The sequence below is a fragment of the Oryctolagus cuniculus genome, chromosome 17, assembly GCF_964237555.1.
Source record: "Oryctolagus cuniculus chromosome 17, mOryCun1.1, whole genome shotgun sequence".
NCBI lineage: Eukaryota > Metazoa > Chordata > Mammalia > Lagomorpha > Leporidae > Oryctolagus > Oryctolagus cuniculus.
This window is the reverse complement of record NC_091448.1, coordinates 20,065,919-20,086,385: the sequence shown is the minus strand read 5'-3', so window position 1 is coordinate 20,086,385 and position 20,467 is coordinate 20,065,919. Positions and strand designations below refer to the sequence as shown.

Below are 20,467 nucleotides of genomic sequence, written 5' to 3'. Positions count from 1 at the left end.
TTGGAACCACAGACACTGTAATTTGGATAAATTGGGTTAAACATGCATAAAATTAATTTCACCTGTTTCTTTTACTGTTTTAAATGTGGCTAATAGATGGTTTTTAACCTACCTATGGGACTGACATATTTCTAGGCTCTGGGACAGTGAGTGCTGTTTCATAGCCTAGCGCAGTGCCCTGGCCCACTTTACTGAATGAAATAACCAATGTTAAGAGATACACTAGGGGACCCACGTTGTGGCTTAGCCCACATGGGCTGCGGTTAGGTCCCAGCTGCTGCGCTTCCAATCCAGCTCCCTGCTAATGCGCCTGGGAAAGCACCAGAAGATGGCTTAAATGCTTGGGCTCCTGCACCCACGTGGGAGATCCAGAAGAAGCTCCTGGCTGCCGGCTTCAGCCTTTGCGGCCATCTGGGGACTGAACCAGTGGTTGGAAGACACCCCCCCCCCCCGCAACTCTGCCTTTCAAATAAATAGGCCTTGTTTTTCAAAAAAACATACATGCAAACGAATGGGTGAAGAGTGCGCCTTAGGCCTCCGTTAGGAAAACGGATAAGGCACCGCCCTAGCAGTCAGGAGAGCCGGCTTGCGGGGGCCCCCGCGGACCTGGGACACGCCCTGCACTAATCCAGCCATCAGTGTGCCCATTACGTAGTTGACCTCTGAGGTCTGGAAGCGTATGGTACAATGAAAGGTGTTTGTCTCTAGCCACAGCACTTGAGCTGCGGCCAACGGGAAAAGGTAGCGGGAATCACAGACTAAAATCCCGAACTCGGCACCCGGGCCACCCGCTTCCTCCGGCCGACGTCACTGGGGCGCGACGGAGTCGTCTGGCGGGCAGCTGCGACCTGAGAATCCCTTCGGGGAAGGCGAATCGGGGCCAACAGAAAGCCAAACAGTCCCCGAGTCTCTTGAAAGCTCAGTTCTCAAAAAACCAACTCCTACCACCTTCCCTTTTGCTTCACTCTCAGCCAGCTTAGCAGCCGGCCGCGACCAGTCCCAGTCGCAGAGCCCCCAGCCCGACAGACAGCGCGCCTGCGCAGAGTACGCGCGCATCCTCGCGGGAGCCCCGGCGATTGGCTGTGACGTAACTTCCGGCGTGAGCGGCGAAAGCCGGGAGGGCGAGGGAGAGTGCGAGCAGGCAGCAGGCAGCAGGCGGGCAGGCGGACGGACCGCACGGAAGGAGGGAGCGAGCGAGCAGTGAGTGAGCTAGAGACGGCGGCCGGGTCCCGAGGGCAGCCGGAATTCCTCAGGTCCCCCTGGCCCCTCCCCGGAGCCCACAGCGCCTCCGGTCTCCAGCGGAGCGGACACGGCCCGGCCCGGCCATGGCCTCGTTGCTGAAGGTGGATCAGGAAGTGAAGCTCAAGGTAGCGGCACCGGTCCGGGCCTTCTCACCCCTCGCTTCTGTCCCCCAGCCGTCTGACCGCCTCCCTACTCCCCGTGGTGTCTTTGTCTCCCTGGGGACACCGGCTCGGAGCTTCCGCCCGGCTCAGCCCAGCCCCCCACGCCCGGAGACGGCCTTAGGGGGAAGGGTATTACAGAGAGGCCTTCCGTCCCCGCGTCTGGTGATGGAGAACCCGGGGAGACCTCTGCAGGCACGTGTTGGAGTCATTGCTTTCGGCCGGTGACAGCTGGGAGTCCCCCAGCCCAGCGACGCCCCCGCCCCGGGGGCGCTGCCCCTGCCCTTGGCGGCTGGCCCGCTTCCTGTCATAGGCCAGGTGTGAGGTGGGCTAGGCACGTTTGTGATCTCACATCCCCGCATCTCCCTGTCTTTGTCAAATTCAGACAGCTTCAGACGCAGGGAGGGAGGGGAGAGGAGACAGGCGGGTGCTGTCTCCGAGCCCCGCTTTCCTCTCCTGAGATGGAGAAATGGATCCTCAAAAAAATAAAGTATTTGCAGTCTGGGGGCCTCTCAGCTTCTCATTACAATCGCCAGGTGAGGGGCAGAGAGCTGGGTTTGGGATTCCCCATCCTGTCCTTACCTCTGTTGCCAGGTACTGAATTGCTCTTCCTGAATTGCTGTCTTTGTTCTTTTTAGGTTGATTCTTTCAGGGAGCGGATCACAAGTGAGGTGAGTGAAATGGAGAAATGCGTATTGATTAGGAGTTGGGAGTTTCCCCAAGAGGAGGTGATTGCAGAGGGAGCCCTTCCCTCTGTCATTAATTCAGTTGTATTTTCCCTTATCTAGGCAGAAGACTTGGTGGCAAATTTTTTCCCAAAGAAGTTGTTAGAACTTGATAGTTTTTTGAAGGTGAGAGACACTTTGCTTACTTCAGTTCCCCAGCGTCTTCAGGCCTGCCCTTTCTGTCAGATGGAACCAGTTGTGTGCTGACTCTGTTTTGTTTTGTGCTGTAAAGCACTCTCACGGCTTGCCCTTCCAGTGAAATGGTTCTTTGTTCAGCTTGAAAAGACCAATGTTTTGAGGGTGGGCCTGTCTCTTTCAGGAACCAATCCTAAACATCCATGACCTAACTCAGATCCACTCGGACATGAATCTCCCGGTCCCTGACCCCATTCTGCTCACCAATAGCCACGATGGACTGGATGGTGTAAGTGGCCCGTGTTTATCTTTGTGTTCTGAAGCAATAGGTTCTCTGTTTTCTAGTTCCTGGGGAGCTGGAACATACGTCGGGGGATGGTGGCATTGGGGTCTGGCATGATGGCTCCAGGATACTTTCAGACCCTGATGTGCATGTCTAAAACGAGGTGAATGCGCCCCAGGGAGTCTCAGTGCACTAACCTGGCCACAGGCCCCCGTCGCTTCCCAGGCTGAACAGGCTCCTCTTGCCTCCGCTTCACGGCCTTGAGTCTCGTGGCTGAGGCGCTTGCCGTGGAGTCGCAGACCCTGCCTTTTCCGTGCAGTCACCATCTGCGTCCTCTTAGCACACCGATGACGCTTTGTTCTTTGTCAGCGTCTCCTCGGTAGAACTTGCACGTCTGCAGGCGGGAACTGTCTTCATTGTCCTCGTGTCCTCGGCACCTAGCTTTGTTCCCAGTGCCCAGCGATTGCTGAATTCTTGTTAACTGAATATGGTGTTCCCTCATGGAACCAGCAAGTTTGTACATATCCCCTTAATTATCCTCACCGTGCCTCGATTGGTTCCTTTTTCCTGCTCTTTATAGTGTCCTCCCTTTCCCCCAGTTGCTTAAAGTGTTGTGTTTCTTGCAAGGTTGTTGCTTGGTGGCAAGAACATTTCTTCAGGCTTTATATGTACTTGGGAAATTATGCAGAAAAGAACAGGACAACCTACAGGGTCAAGGAACAGTTGACTTGCTTGAAGGGTGTCTTGTGGGTGTGTACGGCAGGCTGATTCCTGCCTCTTTGTGTCCTTAGCCCACTTACAAGAAGCGAAGATTGGATGAGTGTGACGAGGCCTTCCAAGGTAAGAGCCACCCCGGTGCCCCCTGACCTCCCCCTGACCGCCTGACCGCTTGCCCTGGGAAGTAGGATGGATCTGGCGTTCCCTCAGCCCAGAAGCAAGACCTGCTTTCCCAGAGCCAGTGTTCCCAAGTCCCCCGGACAGGGGCGTCATTTAGCATTGACCTCGTGTGGGCCGCTGAGGGGGAGTGGTTGGAGCAGCAGCCCACACAGCTCGCGCGGGTCAGAGAAGCCCCAGTGCCATGTTACTTATTTCCTTCTCAGCAGTAGTTGTTGATGTGTTCCGTCTTTAAGGTGTTTATTTATTTTTAAAGATTTATTTTATTTATCTTTAAAGATTTACTTTGTTTATTTGAAAGGCAGAATTAGAGATCTGTCCTCTGGAACAGACACAATGGCTGGGGCTTGGCTAGGCCGAAGCCAGGAGCTTCTTCCAGGTCTTTTACGTGGGGCAGGGGCCCAAGCACTTGGGTCATCTTCTGTTGCTTTTTTAGCAGGGAGCTGGGTTGGAAGTGGAGCAGCGAGGACTGAAACCAGTGCCCATATGGGATGCTGCTGTTGGCTTAACCTGCTGTGCCACAGTGCTGGCCCCATTTTAACGTTCTTGTTCTTAGACTTCGGGCATACTTTGGATGCTTATCTACTGAGCTGTGCATCTCTGATTCTGTCAGTGGTGCCGTGGTAGGACTGTGACAGATGAAGGGCAGCGGTCAGAGCCCTCACTGGCCTGGGAAGGAGAGTGGAAGATGCCCCGGCCTCCCTCCTGCCTAATCATTCGACCTTCCCATCCCTGCCAGGAACCAAGGTGTTTGTGATGCCCAATGGGATGCTAAAAAGCAACCAGCAGCTGGTCGACATTATTGAGAAAGTGAAACCTGAGATCCGGCTGCTGATCGAGAAATGTAACACGGTGAGGCAGGGGCTAGTGACCCGTGGGCTCACTGCGGGTAGCCCCACTGACACCATGAGACTGGTGGGTGAGGGGCTGGGGGCGTGGCGCTGGGGTGGGCTGCTGGCACAGTAGCTGTCTTAACTCGTGGATTCCTAGCATCTGGCCACAGCAGTACCAGCTGGGTACTTCGTGGCTTCAGCAGAAAAGCCCAGCATCTTCATATATGTGTTTTGGGCTCTCACCCTCCAGGTGAAAATGTGGGTACAGCTCCTGATTCCCCGGATAGAAGATGGGAACAACTTTGGAGTGTCCATTCAGGTAGCGTGCCTGCCTTCCAAACTGAGGAGAAAGGTTGGGTGATACGCTCGTCCCTCCCGCTTTTTCTGCTTTTCCCTTCTCTTTGGGGCGGCTCGGGGTGGTGTGGAAGTGGCTTTTGATTTACCAGGTTTTGGGGTTTTTGTTTTTCAGGAGGAGACAGTTGCAGAACTAAGAACCGTTGAGAGTGAAGCTGCATCTTATCTGGACCAGATTTCTAGGTAGGCCTGCCTGGGCGTGGCCCAGGAATTAGGGGCTGGTGAGCTGCCAGGCACCCTCTGGGGCCTCCTGCAGCTTCCTCCTATTCTCTCTCCTTTCAGATATTATATTACAAGAGCCAAATTGGTTTCTAAAATAGCTAAATATCCCCATGTGGTAAGTAAGGGTGTGTGGCCGAGGGTGGAGGTGGCAGGCTCGGGGAGTGCCTGTGGCTGGGAGGGCCGGCCGTGGGGCAGACTTTTCCTCTGGCCTTCCTTGCAGGAGGACTACCGCCGCACCGTGACGGAGATTGATGAGAAAGAATACATCAGCCTTCGGCTTATCATATCAGAGCTGAGGAACCAATATGTGAGTGATCCTGCTCCTGGCCTCTGTTCTCAGACCCTGCAGGGCGCAGGTGGGCTTGAGGGTTAAATGAGTAGAGAAAACTTTGCTCCTCAGCTGAGTGTTAGAACCAGGAGATCCTGAGGCTGTGTGGCTGGGTCAGGGTGTGCAGTAGAATAAAATGGCTGAGGTGCGGCTGCAGCGTCAGAGGACTTAGGTTCGGAGCCAAGGTCGTTCGCAGTGTGTGACCTTCACCTTGTTCAGCCTCAAACCTCGGTTTCTTCATCTCTAAAATAGGACTTAGAGTTTTGTGTATCTGCTGCACAGAAAAGGGTTTTTGGAAATGAGATACATTAAAGGACTTAGTGAAATTCTTAGTGTACTGAGGGATCCATACGAGGCCTTGGGGCCTTGCAAATACCCAGTTACTCCCAGTGATGGAGTAGGTCAGTAAGATCGAGAGTGCAGCCGCTCTGAATGGGTGCAGGTGAGTGGAATTGGAATTATGCAAATGAGTGCTTGAAGACTCGTGGGGGGCGTGGGCGCACTGATGCGTGGTTCCCTGATCTCTCGCAGGTCACTCTGCATGACATGATCCTCAAAAATATTGAGAAGATCAAACGGCCCCGGAGCAGCAATGCAGAGACGCTGTACTGAGGCCAGGGCCAGGGCCAGGGCCAGGGGACTCTGTGAGTCTGGCTCAAGACCGACATTGCCTTGGTTTGTTACCTGACTATCGTGATGGGGAAACTGGCTGGAAATAGTAATCACACCTCTCTGTTTTTAGTTAGAGTCGAATGAAACTCTCATCTAGTTCTGTGATGTGTTTACCTCTTTTTTCAGGCCTCAGGAACTCTTCTCTTCCCTTCCCTACTACTGCATACCCAGTCTGTCCTAATTTCTGGAGAATCCCAGGTGTGTGTGTGCAGGATGTGGCACAGGAATACTGGCATTTTCTCTCCCACTCTTCCTCCTGTGTCTTGGGCTTTGCTTCCTTCTTTTGTGATTAGTTAGATGCTAAGGGAACTGTAGGGAAATTGCTAGGTGTTTGTAGGAACTGGGGTGGCAAGGGCACCAGCTCCTCTCTTCCTGACATAAAGTTAGTGTCTTGCTTCTGTGGGACACTGACTCCTCGCTGTCGCAACTTCCCTGGTGATGATTTAGGGTGCCCATCTGCGTACATCCCCCTTTGAACCTGATCATGACAGGAAACACCTAGGCCTTCCGCTGTGCCCCTGGCTGCTGCAGATGTTTTTGTAGTTGGGGTTTGCACATGCACATGTGTGTACACGTGAACACGCAGACACGCACGCACTGCCCCCCTGCTGCATTACCTAACATACACTTCCTGCCCCAGGGCCCCCGTCACGCACAGAGCTTTCCGGAGGTGATAGTTGTCTTAGTTGTCCTCTGCCACGATGAAAAAACGTCCCAGGCCCATTGTCCCTCTGCTTCTGTTCGTGTTGGTGCCCAGGTGAGCTGGAGGAGAACAAGAGGTGGGACGCGGAGCGCCTGGGAAGGCCTCTTCCTGTGTCTCACATCCTCTGGCGGCACGACAGAGGCTGGTCCTTGGACTCTGGGTGCCCTCTCCCAGGCCAGTGTTAGACTGGGGCGAGGGTGTCTGCAGCCGGGGTGGCCGGATGCTGCTGCTCCTGTCGGCCTTTCTTGTTGGGAAATATTTTCTTATTTATAGTATTGTGCTTCCAGGGAAAGCAGCTGTTGGAGTACGTGTGTGTGCTTGTGCGCACACACGGAAACACTTGTGTGTATGTCAGAGTGTGCTGGGCAGGTCAGAACCGTAGAAGAGTTGCCGCCTCTCTCTCGAGTCTTCTGTAGATACCACTCACTGTTACAGCTTCTGTGTTACCCTCGGCCGCCCCCAGCTTCCCTGTGCTCCCCTGCTGGACAGCCTGTTACCGCCGTCAGCCTGCCGCTGACTCTGTGGCAGTTTCATTTCTTCTCCCCGTCTCTGTCTTCTGAGTCCCAGTCATGTTTCCACCTGGGATGCATCATTTTTACTCCCAGTGTTCTATGGGAGCGGAGTCAGGATGCTGTCTCCCCATGAGTAGTTCTCAGTAACAAACCGATTGCATTTTAGGTGGGCGGTGGCCCTGCTCACCCAGCTCCCTTCCAGCTGAAGCCCCCCCCCCCCCGAGTTTCTCAGCTTCCCCTTTTGTTTGTTGGATTGTTCCGCTGCCCTTCCTCCCCGACCACCCTTGGATCGTAATGTAAAATTCTTTTACCATGTCAAGAAATTATTAAAATTACAGGTACTTTGACCTCTTTCTAAAGCCGCAGACCTGGGTGCCATGCTCTTGGGGCTAGGGACGTACCATCCTCCTGTGGGTGCCCACAAACGCCCGCTCCACAGACCTCGGCACCCTGTCGCATGTCCTCAGTGCCGCTTGAGCTGCCTCTTTGGAATGGTGGGAAGATGGAGGCTTCTGGTCACCAAGAGGCAAGGGTGGGTCCTTCATTGTGTTCAGTCTGAGTTATGTGACCCAAGCCCTCCCTGCGCAAGGTCCCAGTCCCTTCCTTCCCTGGTAGTACCTTCTAACTGCCACTAGAGGCTGCTGTAGATTCACATCTGGGGAACGACCTGGTTCAAGGCGCAGCCTCCCCGGTGGTTTTCTTTACCTGATGGTCACTCTCCTCTCTGAATAATGTCTTAAATTTTTTGAGGAGACTGCAAGACTTGGTTTTCAAAATGACATGGAAAACTGCCTAGGACCCCCTCTCCCTCTGAAATAAAGTTTCCTTAATTTCCATCTTGTAAGTAGCTTTCTGGTTTCCAGTGACCCCTTGTTGTCTGCACACGAACAGTGCAGGAGCAGTGCCAACAGCGAGCAGCACTTGAGAGCCTGCCCCGTGCCAGGCAGCTGCGCACCTCACGCGTGTGATCGCGTGGAACCTGCAGCAGTCTGTAGGTAGTTCTGCGTAGACGGGAACAAGTGTCTCCCCTGAGGGCACACGTCTGCCTGCCCAGCCCAGGCCCTCAGCCACTCCTCCTCTCTCACTGACTTGGGTAGAAAGGGCCAGAGACTGCAAATCGAGGGCGCTAGCAGGCAGGTGGGGAGATGGATGGTTTGGTGCCTGTGTGTGGTGTGGGCTTGATCAGGCATCTGCAGTTTGCTGTCTTCCTCGCTCATTCTGGTGGAACGTGGAGTTTAGTGTTGATCCCGAGCTCCTCCTGCCTGGTCTGGATGATGGCAGTCACGGGTGGTTGCTGACTGCTCCCAGTAGGAGCTCAGGGACAAGGAGGAGGCTATACATGTGCAAGTAGTACCTTGAGCCAAACCGCAGGGCCGAAAATTGGAACAGAATTACATAAATCAAGGTCAGAAATTTCCCGTCCAGCCCACAGGGTGGAGTCTTCTCCATTCCTATCCATCCTAGCGAATATAAACCCTGAGTCGATGTCAGTGTGTGGAAGGCGCTGCTGGTGGGACTCGATGATTGCAGCTTGGAGCCTCCACCATGAATGTCAAGGTGGTCCTGGTGTTCCTGGCTCTGTCCCTTGTTACCATCTTTGCCCTCGCCTATGTCCTGCTGACCAGCCAAGGTGGTTCCAGCCAGCCTCCTCGCTGCCCCTCGGTGTCCCCCAGCGCCCAGAGCTGGACACACCCCGGCCAGAACCAGCTGTTTGCAGACCTGAGCCCAGAGGAGCTGGCAGCTGTCATGAGCTTCCTGACCCAGCAGCTGGGGCCAGGGCTGGTGGACGCGGCCCAGGCCCAGCCCTCAGACAACTGCGTCTTCTCGGTGGAGCTGCAGCTGCCCCCCAAGGCTGCGGCCCTGGCCCACCTGGACAGAGGAGGCCCCGCACCCGCCCGGGAGGCGCTGGCCATCGTCTTCTTTGGCGCACAGCCCCAGCCCAACGTGAGTGAGCTGCTGGTGGGGCCGCTGCCTCACCCTAGCTACATGCGGGACGTGACGGTGGAGCGGCACGGGGGCCCCCTGCCCTACCACCGGCGCCCCATGCTAAGAACTGAGTTTGCCCAGATGTGGAGGCATTTGAAAGAGGAGGAGTTTCCCAAGGCACCCATCTTCCTGGCTTCTGTCTTGAACTACAATGGCTCCACTCTAGCGGCTCTGCATGCCACCCCCAGTGGTTTGCGCTCAGAAGGGGACCGAGCGACGTGGATAGCCCTCTACCATAACATCTCAGGTCTTGGTATTTTCCTTCATCCTGTGGGGCTGGAGCTTCTGCTGGACCACAGAGCCCTGGACCCTGTCCACTGGTCTGTCCAGCAGGTCTTCTACCTTGGGCACTACTATGCAGACTTGGGCCAGTTGGAATGGGAGTTTAAAGCTGGCCGGCTGGAAGTGATTAGAGTCCCTCTACCCCCACCAGGTGGGGCTTCATCGCTGAGACCCCGGGTGCCCCCAGGACCTCTCCCCATACTTCGTTTCTCACCCCAGGGTGCCCAGTACAGCGTACAAGGGAGCCTGGTGGTATCTCCCCTCTGGGCGTTTACCTTCGGTCACGGGGTGTTCAGTGGCCTGAGGATTTTTGACGTTCGGTTCAGGGGTGAGCGCATAGCGTATGAAGTGAGTGTGCAGGAGTGTCTGACTCTGTATGGTGCTGACTCGCCCAAGACAATGACGACGCGCTACTTGGATAGCAGCTATGGACTAGGCCACAACAGCCGAGGCTTGGTGCGAGGAGTTGACTGCCCCTATCAGGCCACGATGGTGGACATCCACATACTAATGGGCAAAGGGACAGCCCAGCTGCTCCCAGGAGCTGTGTGTATATTTGAGGAGGCCCAGGGACTACCACTTCGAAGGCACCACAATTATATTGGGAGTCATTTCTATGGTGGTTTGGCCAGCTCGGCTCTTGTGGTGAGGTCTGTGTCAACTGTAGGCAACTATGATTACATTTGGGACTTTGTATTGTACCCAAATGGGGCACTCGAGGGGCGGGTCCATGCCACGGGCTACATCAACACAGCCTTCCTCAGCGGGGGAGCCGAGAGCCTCCTCTTTGGGAACCGTGTGGGGGAGCGCGTGTTGGGGGCAGTGCACACCCACGCCTTCCACTTCAAGCTGGACCTGGATGTCGCAGGTGAGTGCTCAGGGGATGGGGACGGGGGCTGGTGCGTGGGGCAGAGGGAAGGGAGTCGCCCAGCTGGAGCTGAGGTCGTTGAGGCAAGAACCATGGTTGCTGTGGCCGGAGAGCAGGGACTGCTTTGGTGTGGCGGTCAAGGGCAATCAGCCTGTGGGCTATCAGGAGTCTGGCTAAAGGTGAACCGGGTTCACCTGTAGGGAACCCAGTCCCCAGCCCCTTGTACTGCAGCAGTTATGAACCAGTGCAGTGGCCGTGCATGGTTGCCTTAACCCCGAGTGATGCCGTGGGTGGGTGGCTTGGCCCTGCCTGAGATTGGACGGGGCACGGGCTCCTGCCGCATTCATCCTGAGGGAGAGCGGTAGGGTGGGGAGGGCAGGGGGCTGAGCAGACTTGAGCCAGGAAGCAGGAAGCAGGCTGTCCCAACAGTTTTCAGCCAGGGTCGAGATGGAACTGGGACTTGGGAAGTGGCGGGAGTAGGGAACAGGGCCAGGGCCAGGGCGTTGCTGCCGCTGTCCTCCCTGGGAGGGCCATCACAGCACGGAGGGCTCCAGAGTCGGCAGGTGCACAACAGACTTGCTGCGGCTGGACACAGGGATTAGGGAGCACAAAGAGGACTGTGACTCCTGGCGGATCCAGAAAGTTAGAAGCCCACCAGGCTCAACGTTTTCCAGCTGGGACAGCTGCAGGGGGTGGGGGGAGATGGGGCAGTGCCGCAGGACAGCGTGTTGCATCGGAAGCGTTCTCGCAGCCTCTGCAGTGTGAGGCTTGGCGTGTGGCCCCGTGAGCAGTTGCACTGGAGTTTGTGGTGGGGCTGTGGGGCCAGAGGACTAAGAAAGCAATAGTAGACGTGATCATATTAATCAGGTGACTCCCTGGCAGGTTTGGACGCTGTTTTCTGAGAAGGTTCTCTTGGGCGTTTTTGCCCTTAAAGTGGCTCATTTGGGGAAGTCACATCAAGTACCATGTATTGGCACCCTAGTGTGTGCAGCCTGGTTGGTGCTGTGGGGCCTCAGGCTGTCTGGCCCCTCCCCCTGCGGGCATGCAGAGTCCTGCCTGCCCAGTAGAGGCGCTAGCAGCCTTCAGAGGGGTTGTGGTTAAAAGAACTAAACGGGTCTGCGAGAGGGAAGGTTGTGATGTAAACGCTGAGTTGAGTTCTGAACGCAATGGAACTCCAACGGGCTGCAGGACAATTGGAAGACAGAAATGTGCACCCTTTAAACAGATGGGAGGTACTCCTAGCCCCGTGAAGAAGCCAAGTCTCAGAGCTGGGGTGGGGGAGTGTGTGGGGGAGCGCTGAAGGGGATTGGCTCTTCGAAGTTAGGTTTTCCGAGACAAAGATCACACCTTTCCTAGCTACAGGGCTGTTACTGGTCATCTGCTTGCTGGGCACAGCAGCAGGACAGCTTTCTGCCAGGGCACCAAGGGTCAGAAGCACATTGGTAGGGCCTATTGGGTAGACCAGTGCTGATAGGACTTTCCACAATGGTAGAATGTTCTGAATCTGTGCTCTGTACAGCAACCACTCGGCAGGGAGTGCAGGGCCAGGCTGCGGCATCATGGGAGGGGTGAGTGGGCTGTCTGTGCCGCTTCACCTGGTGTGGAACTCCTCTCCCTTCCCTCACCCTGGCAGGGCTGAAAAACTGGGTGCTAGCTGAAGACGTGGTGTTTAAGCCTGTGGCAGCTCCCTGGAGCCCTGAGTACCAGCTGCAGCGCCCACAGCTGACGCGGCAGGTCCTGGGAAGGGAGGACCTGGCGGCTTTTTCCTGGGGAAGCCCCCTTCCCCGCTACCTGTACCTGGCTAGCAACCAGACTAATGCCTGGGGTCACCAGCGGGGGTACCGAATCCAGATCCACAGCCCCCTCGGCATACACGTGCCCCTGGAGAGTGCCATGGAGAGGGCCCTCAGCTGGGGGAGGTGAGGAGGGCTTGGGGTGGTGGGGGGTGGGGAAGGATGGGCCCATCCCCCACCCCATCCCCTGGAGACACCAGCCTACTGCCAGTGCTCATGGTTCATCCCTGGCCCATCCCTCACAGCCAAATAGATGCCGGGTGGGAAATGGCCTCACACAGAGCCTAATCCAAAGGACTTCGGGGCCAGTGGCGGCCCCTGACACCTCCCAACACGGTCTTCCTGCAACAATCCCTGGTCAGATACCAGCTTGCGGTGACCCGAAGGAAGGAGGAGGAGCCTTGGAGCAGCAGCATCTATCACCAGAATGACATCTGGACGCCCACCGTGGCTTTCGCCGACTTCATCGACAACGAGACCCTCTTAGGAGAGGTGGGTAGCTCTGGAGCCTGAGGAGGGGCCCCTGCAGGCCTGGCTGCGTGGCTGCTGGTTCTGATTCAGGGGCTGAGGGGCTCTGCTGATCACCATGGGTCGCCCCCGTGGGGAGAGGCCAGCCCCCGGGGCCCCCCAGCTGCTCACATGGGCCACTGTGAGCCGCATGGGCATGGGGCCGGGCTGCACATGGGTGTTGGGGTTTTGCCTCCAGAGCCCCCCAGCTCCTCCCTTTTCCTGCAGGATCTGGTGGCTTGGGTGACAGCCAGCTTCCTGCATATTCCCCACGCGGAGGATGTCCCCAACACCGTGACCGTGGGGAACGGGGTGGGCTTCTTGCTCCGACCCTATAACTTCTTCGATGAGGACCCCTCGATCTTCTCCCCCAGCAGTGTATTCTTTGAGAGGGGCCAGGATGCCGGGCTTTGCCGTGTCAACCTGGCAGCCTGCGCCCCGCACCGGGCGGCCTGTGCCCCAGACTTGCCCACCTTCTCTTACCGCGGCTTCTAGTCCAGAGTGGGTGGGGCCGGGGACACTTGTACCTTCCTCTCTGTTCTCACTGTTCCCCGAGTTTTAATCGTACCTGCTATCCCAACTCCCAAATCCCCATATAGTCCCTTTGTTTATTCTTTGTTTGTTTTCTTAAATGATACATTAAATAAAAAGCAGTTTTGAAAATAAATACTTGAGTGAAAGTACCACAGACGCTAGCGCCCGAAATAGCGGGGACTCACGTTGTATTGGTCTTTCTTCCTGTGTGTGCCTTCGGAAGGAAGAGCAGGTAGAGTGCTGGAAAGTGTTCTGTGGGATTAACAATAAAAAGCACTGCAAGGATTTTACTTGAATGTCTTCTCCTCGACTGCTTAAGTAGAATCCCCTGAGAGTGTTGAGGACTCGGGCCAAGGAAATCAGCAACGGAGGGGAGAGGCCCAGGGGGAGAGGCCTGGCCAAGGACTGTTGCTTGGGAAGCTGAAGGGGCTGGGGTGGGGGTTTCCTTGGAAGAACAATAGTTCCCAGTGGCAGGAAAGAGAACATCTGGCCCTGGAAGGGGGCGGGGGAGCCGGGGAAGGAGCTGCACTGAGGGACACCGGCTGCCTGCAGCCCCAGCTCCTTGCCCACGGTGGTGGTTTCCCTGCTCAGACCAGCCTCCTTCCCCTTCCCCCATCCCAAGCTTTCCCCAGCTCCAACCCTGACCCAAAGAGCAGAGTCTGAATTGGAGCCTGGAGGACAAAGCCATGTACGGTCTGTGGAAATCGCTGCGGCCCTGCTCGGACCCGCCCCCAACCCCGGCCCGCCCCTCCCCTGGCCCCAGCTTCCCTGGGTCCTTCCCCCTTGTCCTAGGCAGCTGACTCCTGGGAACCTCCAGCAGAGTCCGGGCGCCCCCAGTCCAGGAGCCAAGAGAGCTCCCTCTGAGCCGGCCCCAGACGACACTGCACCCACCCGTCTTCTGGGATCCGCCGCCCCTGTTCAGGACCATGAACCAGAAGACCACACTAGTGCTGCTTGCTCTGGCTGTCATCACCATCTTTGCCTTGGTTTGTGTCCTGCTGGTAGGCAGGAGTGCAAATGGGGGTGAACCCAACCAGCCACCGCATTGCCCCTCGGCGTCCCCCAGCGCCCAGAGCTGGACACACGCTGGCCAGAGCCAGCTGTTTGCAGACCTGAGCCCAGAGGAGCTGGCAGCTGTCATGAGCTTCCTGACCCAGCAGCTGGGGCCAGGGCTGGTGGACGCGGCCCAGGCCCAGCCCTCAGACAACTGCGTCTTCTCGGTGGAGCTGCAGCTGCCCCCCAAGGCTGCGGCCCTGGCCCACCTGGACAGAGGAGGCCCCGCACCCGCCCGGGAGGCGCTGGCCATCGTCTTCTTTGGCGCACAGCCCCAGCCCAACGTGAGTGAGCTGCTGGTGGGGCCGCTGCCTCACCCTAGCTACATGCGGGACGTGACGGTGGAGCGGCACGGGGGCCCCCTGCCCTACTACCGGCGCCCCGTGCTGACCCGAGAGTACCTGGACATAGACGACATGATCTTCGACAGAGAGCTGCCCCGCGTCGCCGGGCTCCTGCACCACTGCTGCTTCTACAAATCGGGGGCACGCAACCTGGCAGTGCTGACGGCAGCCCCCCGGGGCCTGCAGTCCGGGGACCGGGCCACCTGGTTTGGCCTCTACTACAACATCGTGGGGGCTGGATTCTTCCTGAACCCTGTGGGGCTGGAGCTGCTGGTCGACCACAAGGCCCTGGACCCTGCCCGCTGGCGCATCCGGAAGGTGTTCTATCAAGGCCGCTACTATGAGAGCCTGGCCCAGCTGGAGGAGCGGTTTGAGGCCGGCCAGGTGAACGTGGTGCTGATCCCAAACAACGGGACAGGTGGGTGGTGGTCGCTGAAGCTCCAGGTGCCCCCAGGCCTGGCGCCGCCTCTGCAGTTCCACCCCCAGGGCCCTCGCTTCAGCGTCCAGGGCACCCGCGTGGCCTCCTCCCTGTGGACCTTCTCCTTCGGCCTGGGAGCTTTCAGCGGCCCACGGGTCTTCGATGTGCGCTTCAAGGGGGAGCGGCTGGCCTATGAGATCAGCCTCCAAGAAGCCGTGACCATCTATGGTGGAAATTCCCCAGCTGCAATGCTGACCCGCTATCTGGATGGTGGCTTTGGCATGGGCAAATATGCCACACCACTGACCCGTGGCGTGGACTGCCCGTCCCTGGCCACCTATGTGGACTGGCACTTCCTCTTGGAGTCCCAGACCCCCAAGACGGTGCGTGATGCCTTCTGTGTGTTTGAACAGAACCAGGGCCTGCCCTTGCGGCGCCACCACTCGGACATCCACTCCCACTATTTTGGGGGCGTCGTGGAGACAGTGCTGATCTTCAGGTCTGTGTCTACCTTGTTCAACTACGACTATGTGTGGGACATGATGTTCCACCCCAACGGGGCCGTGGAGGTCAAATTCCACGCCACCGGCTACATCAGCTCATCCTTTTTCTTTGGTGCTGCCCGAACGTTTGGGAACCAAGTCGGGGCGCACACGCTGGGCACGGTCCACACCCACAGCGCCCACTTCAAGGTGGATCTGGACGTAGCAGGTAAGGCGTCCTGGAGGGGTCCTGAAGGGCTCGTCTCCACTGGCTTTCGGTTCTCTCTGCGTCACCCAGGAGAGGAAGAGGTGGATTGTCTTGCCCCCCTCTTTGCTGGTTGGGAGAGTGCTGGCTGCTGAGTTTTACGTGGAGCTGAACTCACTAGTTAGGGAACGTGAGCTCCGTCTGTGGGATCTGCTTAGTCAATCTTGAGAAATGGCTAAGCTCAGGGAAGAGACAGGGCCTGGGCTAATGGGGTCTTCCCTCCCTATCACTTGCACGGGCCTCATGTTTTGAGGCAGCCATTTGTTTTGCCACTCACGTCTCCTCGGCTGGCCAGTGGTACTGGTGCCCTGAGCATCTGTTTGCCTTCTGCCAAGTCCCTGGTACCGGCCGGCCAGTCACGAACCCCCCGGGGTTGTACATTTCCTTGGGAGCACCCTGCTGCTCTCTGCTTTCAGTCTCTCATGATGGGTATGGGGAGGGGCGTTCTGCACATTCCTGGAGCTGGTGTTCGCAGAGCCCGGGCTCTGAGAAACTGCAGAGTTCTTGTCGCCTCTCACCGCTTTGAGGTCTTCAGCAGACTTCCTTCTGTTCCGTATCTGAAATAGCTCCGGACCCTCGCTCGGGCCTGCTGCCATCGCCCTGCAGGTGCTGGCACTCTCTGTTGCCCCTACCCTCGCAGTGGTGGTGTTCAGGGTCCTCCCAGCCCCAGGCGGTGCTGCGGACCCCCAGCTCCTCACCCAGCTGTCACTTTCCCCATCACCTGCAGGGTCCCCTCTACAGAGCGAGCACAGGGCCCTTCCCTTCTTAGCGTGGCTGCAACCTGCTTGCAGATCCTCCCCCAAGTTCTGTCCTTGTCACACTCTGGACACACAACCCACGTGTTACAGTTAGCATTCTGCATCTGGGCTCAGGTTTTGCCTCTGCCCAAAACACTTCCATGTCATGTTTGTTTGTTTTAAAAATTAGTCATTTGAAAGGCAGAGAGAAATAGAGATCTCCCATCTGCTGGTTCACTCCCCAAATGCCTGCATTACTAAGCTAAGCTGAAACCAAGAGCTGGGAACTGAGTCCAGTTCTCCCATATGGATGCAGGGACCCAAGTACTTGAGCTATAATCTGCTGCCTCCCAGACTCGGATGAGAGGAGACTGGAGTCAGGAGTGGAGCCGGAACTGCAGAGCCCAGGGACCCTGAAAGGGGATGTGGGCATCCCAGGCAGCAGCTGCATCATCATTCCAAACACCCTCCCCCATGTCCTCTCTTTTGGTGACATCCTTAAAGCCAGGTCAAAAGGCTGCCCAGGAGGGGCCCCTGACCCTGCCTGTGCCTGTATTCCTGTAACCCTGACCCCACCTTGGCCTTGCTCTGCTCACATGGCCAGACCATGAGCATGGGTGGGTAAGGTGATGTGGCACTCGCCTCCGTCCCTAGGGACCTGCGTAGTCCCCTCTGCTAAAGAACATTGAGAGGACGCACGGATGGCATCTTGAAGCAATGGGTTAATTTACAGGGCAACAGCTTCGGCTGAAGGGTGGAGGGTGTGCTGGGGAGGGGGAAGCAGGGCCACCCTCGGTCCCGGGACGCTCTTTGGAGCCCTCTCTCCCCTGGCCCAGGGCAGCTGCATGACCAGCCTTCCCCACTCCAGGACTGGAGAACTGGGTCTGGGCGGAGGACATGGCCTTTGTCCCCACGCCTGTGCCCTGGCACCCTGAGCACCAGATGCAGAGGCTGCAGGTGACCCGGAGACGGCTGGAGACGGAGGAGCAGGCTGCCTTCCCCCTGGGGGGCGCCACCCCTCGCTACCTGTACCTGGCCAGCAACCAGAGCAACAAGTGGGGTCACGCCCGGGGCTACCGCATCCAGCCGGTCAGCTTTTCTGGGGAGCCGCTGCCCCGGAGCAGCTCCGTGGAGAGAGCCTTCAGCTGGGGGAGGTGAGCGGCGGGCGTCGGAGGGGGCCGGGGGAGGTGGGCGAGTGGGACAGAGGCCTGGAAGCAGAGCAGACCGTCCACCGGGTGAGAGGGGTCTCTGGAGGATCTTCCAGCCATTAGTGGGCACAGCTTCAGGAGTGAGAGCGCCTTCTGTTTTGGAGGGGGAGGGCACATCCTGCAGAGTGGCAGGAGGGTGTGCTGCTGTGTGCACGCGGGAGGGAGGCTGAGAGGCTGAGCATTCCCCCCCTCCCCCCGTCGTAATCGGGTGGCAGGACGGGGCTAGTGACCATGGCCACCTGACCTAGGTACCAGCTGGCCGTGACCCGGCGGAAGGAGCAGGAGCCCCGCAGCAGCAGTGTCTTCAATCAGAATGACCCTTGGGCGCCCACCGTGGACTTCGCGAGCTTCATCAATAACGAGACTGTCACCGGAGAGGTCAGCTGACCGTGGGAGGCAGAGGGAGGGAGGCCTTGCCTTCTCCTGGGAGGGCTCCTGGGGGTGCAATGGACGCCTGCCCTCTGCCCTGCAGTGGACCTGGGGGTCTGCCTGGCTGGGGGTCCACGTGCAGACCCTGGGTGTCGACCATGGCCTGTCCTGCAGCCCCTGGAACCCTCTGAGCCCCAGTTTTGCACACTGAGTGCGTTCTGGGCCCCAGAATGCAAGAAGGGCTGGAAGTCACCGGGAAGGTCACGTTTCCTGTGTCTGCAACTCCTCCCATTCTGGCTTGAGCACTAAGAAAGAATTTCTCATGTCAGCCTGTGTATGCCTCCCAAGCCCTCCACCCCTCCTTTTATCCTGGCTTCCTGGGTAGTGATTTGGGAACCCTCAGAGAGTTGGGGGGCTAGAGATGAGGCGGCCCCTTGTGCCACCCCCTGGGGTGTGGAGACAGAGGTGACACGATGGGAAATGTCACAGGTGGAGGGTGCTGGCCAGCAACAGCAAGGCAGCTCCCAGCATGGAATGCACTGTTTATGTTTTGACTTCGGGGCCAGGAGAAAAAGTGTCGGAGACTCAAGATCCTTGGGCTGCTAAGTCCCCGCCCCCCACAACAGAGCGCCTCAGGATTCTCTTTCTCTCCCCCCCCCCCAACCAGGACTTGGTGGCCTGGGTGACAGCTGGCTTTCTGCACATCCCGCACGCAGAGGACATTCCCAACACGGTGACGGTGGCCAACGGCGTGGGCTTCTTCCTGCGACCCTACAACTTCTTTGACGAAGACCCCTCCTTCTACTCTGCCGACGCCATCTACTTCCAGGGGGACCAGGACGCTGGGGCCTGTGAGCTCAACCCCCTGGCTTGCCTGCCCCGGGTTGCTGCCTGTGCCCCCGAGCTCCCTGCCTTCTCCCATGGGGGCTTCGCTCACAACTAGGGGGCTCCTGGGAAATCTGGCCGGAGGGGGGCCCAGAGCCAGGGTGTGAGGGGGGAGGCAGCAGCTGGACACGGGGCTGGGCCACCTGGCTCCTCTTCTCCTTCCCATGTCCCTTCCCCCGCCCCAAGGCCTCGCCCTTACCTGACACCCTGCCCGCGGCGTCCGGAGCTTGCGATGTGAACGCAGGGACACTCAGCCCTGCTGATGCCAGCTGTGCTGAGTTCCCACCCCAGCAGGGCAGCAGGGGCCCGGCAGGAGCCTCCTGGCGAGAAGACAAAGCTTTTTCCAAATGCTTGTTTTCTGGACCTTTCAAATCTTTTCAGGCCAAGGACTGCAAGGAGACCCCAGGGCAGGGTCTGCTGTCCTGTCCTGGCAGGATGTCTGTCCTAGCCCCTGGTGTTCCCCCAGCCTGCATTCCTCAGCCCTGGTCTCCTCCCTGGGCCTGGGCCTGTGGAGGTCTCAAAGATGCACTGGGGCACCTAATGGGGAGGAGAGCTCCTGCCTGTGCCCCGTGTCTGTCACCTGTTGGGAGCAGGAGTTGCCCCCACCCCTGTCCTGGTCCGGGTATTTCCAGGCAGTTCCCTCTGCCTACTTGCGGCTGGAGAAAGGTGGCCACAGGGACAGCAGCTCCTGCTAGCATTCAGCTGGTTTTGTGTGTGCACTGATAATGAACGTTCATTTGGTGCCAGGGCTGTGTGACCGGCGGCCACTGTATTCTGCAGCAGCCAATATGGGAGACTGGGAGGGACTAGGGGGAGGGGGCACCAAAAGGGGAAGCAGAAAGTCCCAGGAACTCAGCCCCCAGGCCAGAGGCTGTCCAATCACAGGCAGGCATGCAAATGAGCTTGGGATTCTGGTAGGCGGGGCCCTCCTCTCCCAGGAAGGCTCCCGAGGGTGCCCTGGAGCCTGGAGGGGCTCCTCCCGGGGCCTCTCATCCCTGCTGTCTGTCCTTTTTGGAGTGTGGATTGGGGGTGGGTGCAGGGAAAGAACACAAGACTGCAGACAACAGAAATGCCTTCTCCAGGGCTGGGTGAAGTCCGTTCTGATATCATCGTCCATCCTAACACTGTGCAGCTAAAATAATTCTACACTTTTCAACACTAAAATGGAATAATGTTCAAGTGAAAAAGGCAAGGCGCAGAAATGCGTATAGTGCACTTTCCAACAAAAGTGGAGACCGTATGAATGCATATCGCTGTCTCTGGCTATTCCGAAGAAGTGAGTGGTGCTGAGGACCTGTGTGGGGGATGGGACTAAGTACTTCTGTGCATTTTGACCTTTGAACCACGTGACTGTATTACCTATGCAGAATAAATAACAAAGGGCCCAAACAGAAGTTTGTTTTTTTCCTGACTGGCTTTTTGGGAACAGGTGGGTGGGCTGAGGAGAGTGAAGTGCATTGTGGGAGGGGCCCAGGGACTCACTCTTTTCCCGGACTTGGCTGTGGCCTCTGGAGGCGCCTCCTGGCTGTGCATCTCTGAGGGAATGCTGAGGCTCGGTCGATCTCTCCCCGTCTGTCTGTCTTTCTGAGAAGAGCAGGCAGTGAAATCCGTGGGGAAGGGTGAGCTGTCCTTGCTGGATCCCAGGCCGGCCGGGCGGTGACGTGCAGGGAGCAGC

General features: G+C 57.7%; 3 protein-coding genes across 6 annotated transcripts; all 3 read left to right on the top strand.

Moving 5' to 3' along the window:
• Positions 1–1,078: 1,078 nt before the first annotated feature.
• On the top strand, positions 1,079–7,897 carry PSME3 (proteasome activator subunit 3). 2 transcript variants are annotated; one of them, XM_002719410.5, is made up of 11 exons: positions 1,079–1,367; positions 2,039–2,071; positions 2,189–2,251; positions 2,445–2,549; positions 3,335–3,383; positions 4,177–4,289; positions 4,521–4,589; positions 4,740–4,807; positions 4,907–4,961; positions 5,067–5,153; positions 5,706–7,897. In XM_002719410.5, the coding sequence occupies exons 1-11, from the start codon at positions 1,326–1,328 to the stop codon at positions 5,784–5,786; spliced, it is 765 nt and encodes a 254-aa protein (XP_002719456.1). In that variant the 5' UTR covers positions 1,079–1,325; the 3' UTR covers positions 5,787–7,897. The 2 variants fall into 2 exon arrangements, with proteins under 2 accessions (XP_002719456.1, XP_008269755.1); XM_008271533.4 differs by lacking the exon at positions 1,079–1,367 and adding an exon at positions 1,791–1,936.
• A 306-nt stretch (positions 7,898–8,203) lies between these two features.
• AOC2 (amine oxidase copper containing 2) lies at positions 8,204–13,164 on the top strand. 3 transcript variants are annotated; one of them, XR_011383459.1, is made up of 4 exons: positions 8,204–10,197; positions 11,831–12,116; positions 12,236–12,482; positions 12,726–13,164. XR_011383459.1 is itself a non-coding variant. In XM_002719412.5 (4 exons), exons 1-4 carry the CDS (start codon positions 8,607–8,609, stop codon positions 12,990–12,992), a joined length of 2,274 nt encoding a protein of 757 aa, XP_002719458.1. In that variant the 5' UTR covers positions 8,244–8,606; the 3' UTR covers positions 12,993–13,164. The 3 variants fall into 3 exon arrangements, 2 of the variants coding, with proteins under 2 accessions (XP_002719458.1, XP_008269753.1); XM_002719412.5 differs by having other exon boundaries at positions 8,244–10,197; positions 12,353–12,482; XM_008271531.4 differs by lacking the exon at positions 8,204–10,197 and adding an exon at positions 11,090–11,429 and having other exon boundaries at positions 12,353–12,482.
• A 388-nt stretch (positions 13,165–13,552) lies between these two features.
• On the top strand, positions 13,553–20,181 carry AOC3 (amine oxidase copper containing 3). The gene is made up of 4 exons (XM_002719414.4): positions 13,553–15,557; positions 17,199–17,484; positions 17,787–17,916; positions 18,575–20,181. Exons 1-4 carry the CDS (start codon positions 13,958–13,960, stop codon positions 18,848–18,850), a joined length of 2,292 nt encoding a protein of 763 aa, XP_002719460.2. The 5' UTR covers positions 13,553–13,957; the 3' UTR covers positions 18,851–20,181.
• The last annotated feature ends 286 nt before the right edge of the window (positions 20,182–20,467 follow it).

What these genes read in the sequence shown, in the direction of transcription:
- AOC3 (XM_002719414.4), top strand. Translation starts at nt 13,958, where the DNA reads ATGAACCAGAAGACCACACTAGTGCTGCTTGCTCTGGCTGTCATCACC. An exon ending in GGTGGATCTGGACGTAGCAG is followed by an intron (nt 15,558 to 17,198) that starts GTAAGGCGTCCT and finishes TCCCCACTCCAG; the next exon opens with GACTGGAGAACTGGGTCTGG. An exon ending in AGAGCCTTCAGCTGGGGGAG is followed by an intron (nt 17,485 to 17,786) that starts GTGAGCGGCGGG and finishes CACCTGACCTAG; the next exon opens with GTACCAGCTGGCCGTGACCC.
- PSME3 (XM_008271533.4), top strand. Translation starts at nt 1,862, where the DNA reads ATGGAGAAATGGATCCTCAAAAAAATAAAGTATTTGCAGTCTGGGGGC. An exon ending in CTTCTCATTACAATCGCCAG is followed by an intron (nt 1,937 to 2,038) that starts GTGAGGGGCAGA and finishes TGTTCTTTTTAG; the next exon opens with GTTGATTCTTTCAGGGAGCG. An exon ending in ACTTTGGAGTGTCCATTCAG is followed by an intron (nt 4,590 to 4,739) that starts GTAGCGTGCCTG and finishes TTTGTTTTTCAG; the next exon opens with GAGGAGACAGTTGCAGAACT.
- AOC2 (XM_002719412.5), top strand. Translation starts at nt 8,607, where the DNA reads ATGAATGTCAAGGTGGTCCTGGTGTTCCTGGCTCTGTCCCTTGTTACC. An exon ending in AGGGCCCTCAGCTGGGGGAG is followed by an intron (nt 12,117 to 12,352) that starts GTGAGGAGGGCT and finishes ATCCCTGGTCAG; the next exon opens with ATACCAGCTTGCGGTGACCC. An exon ending in ACGAGACCCTCTTAGGAGAG is followed by an intron (nt 12,483 to 12,725) that starts GTGGGTAGCTCT and finishes CTTTTCCTGCAG; the next exon opens with GATCTGGTGGCTTGGGTGAC.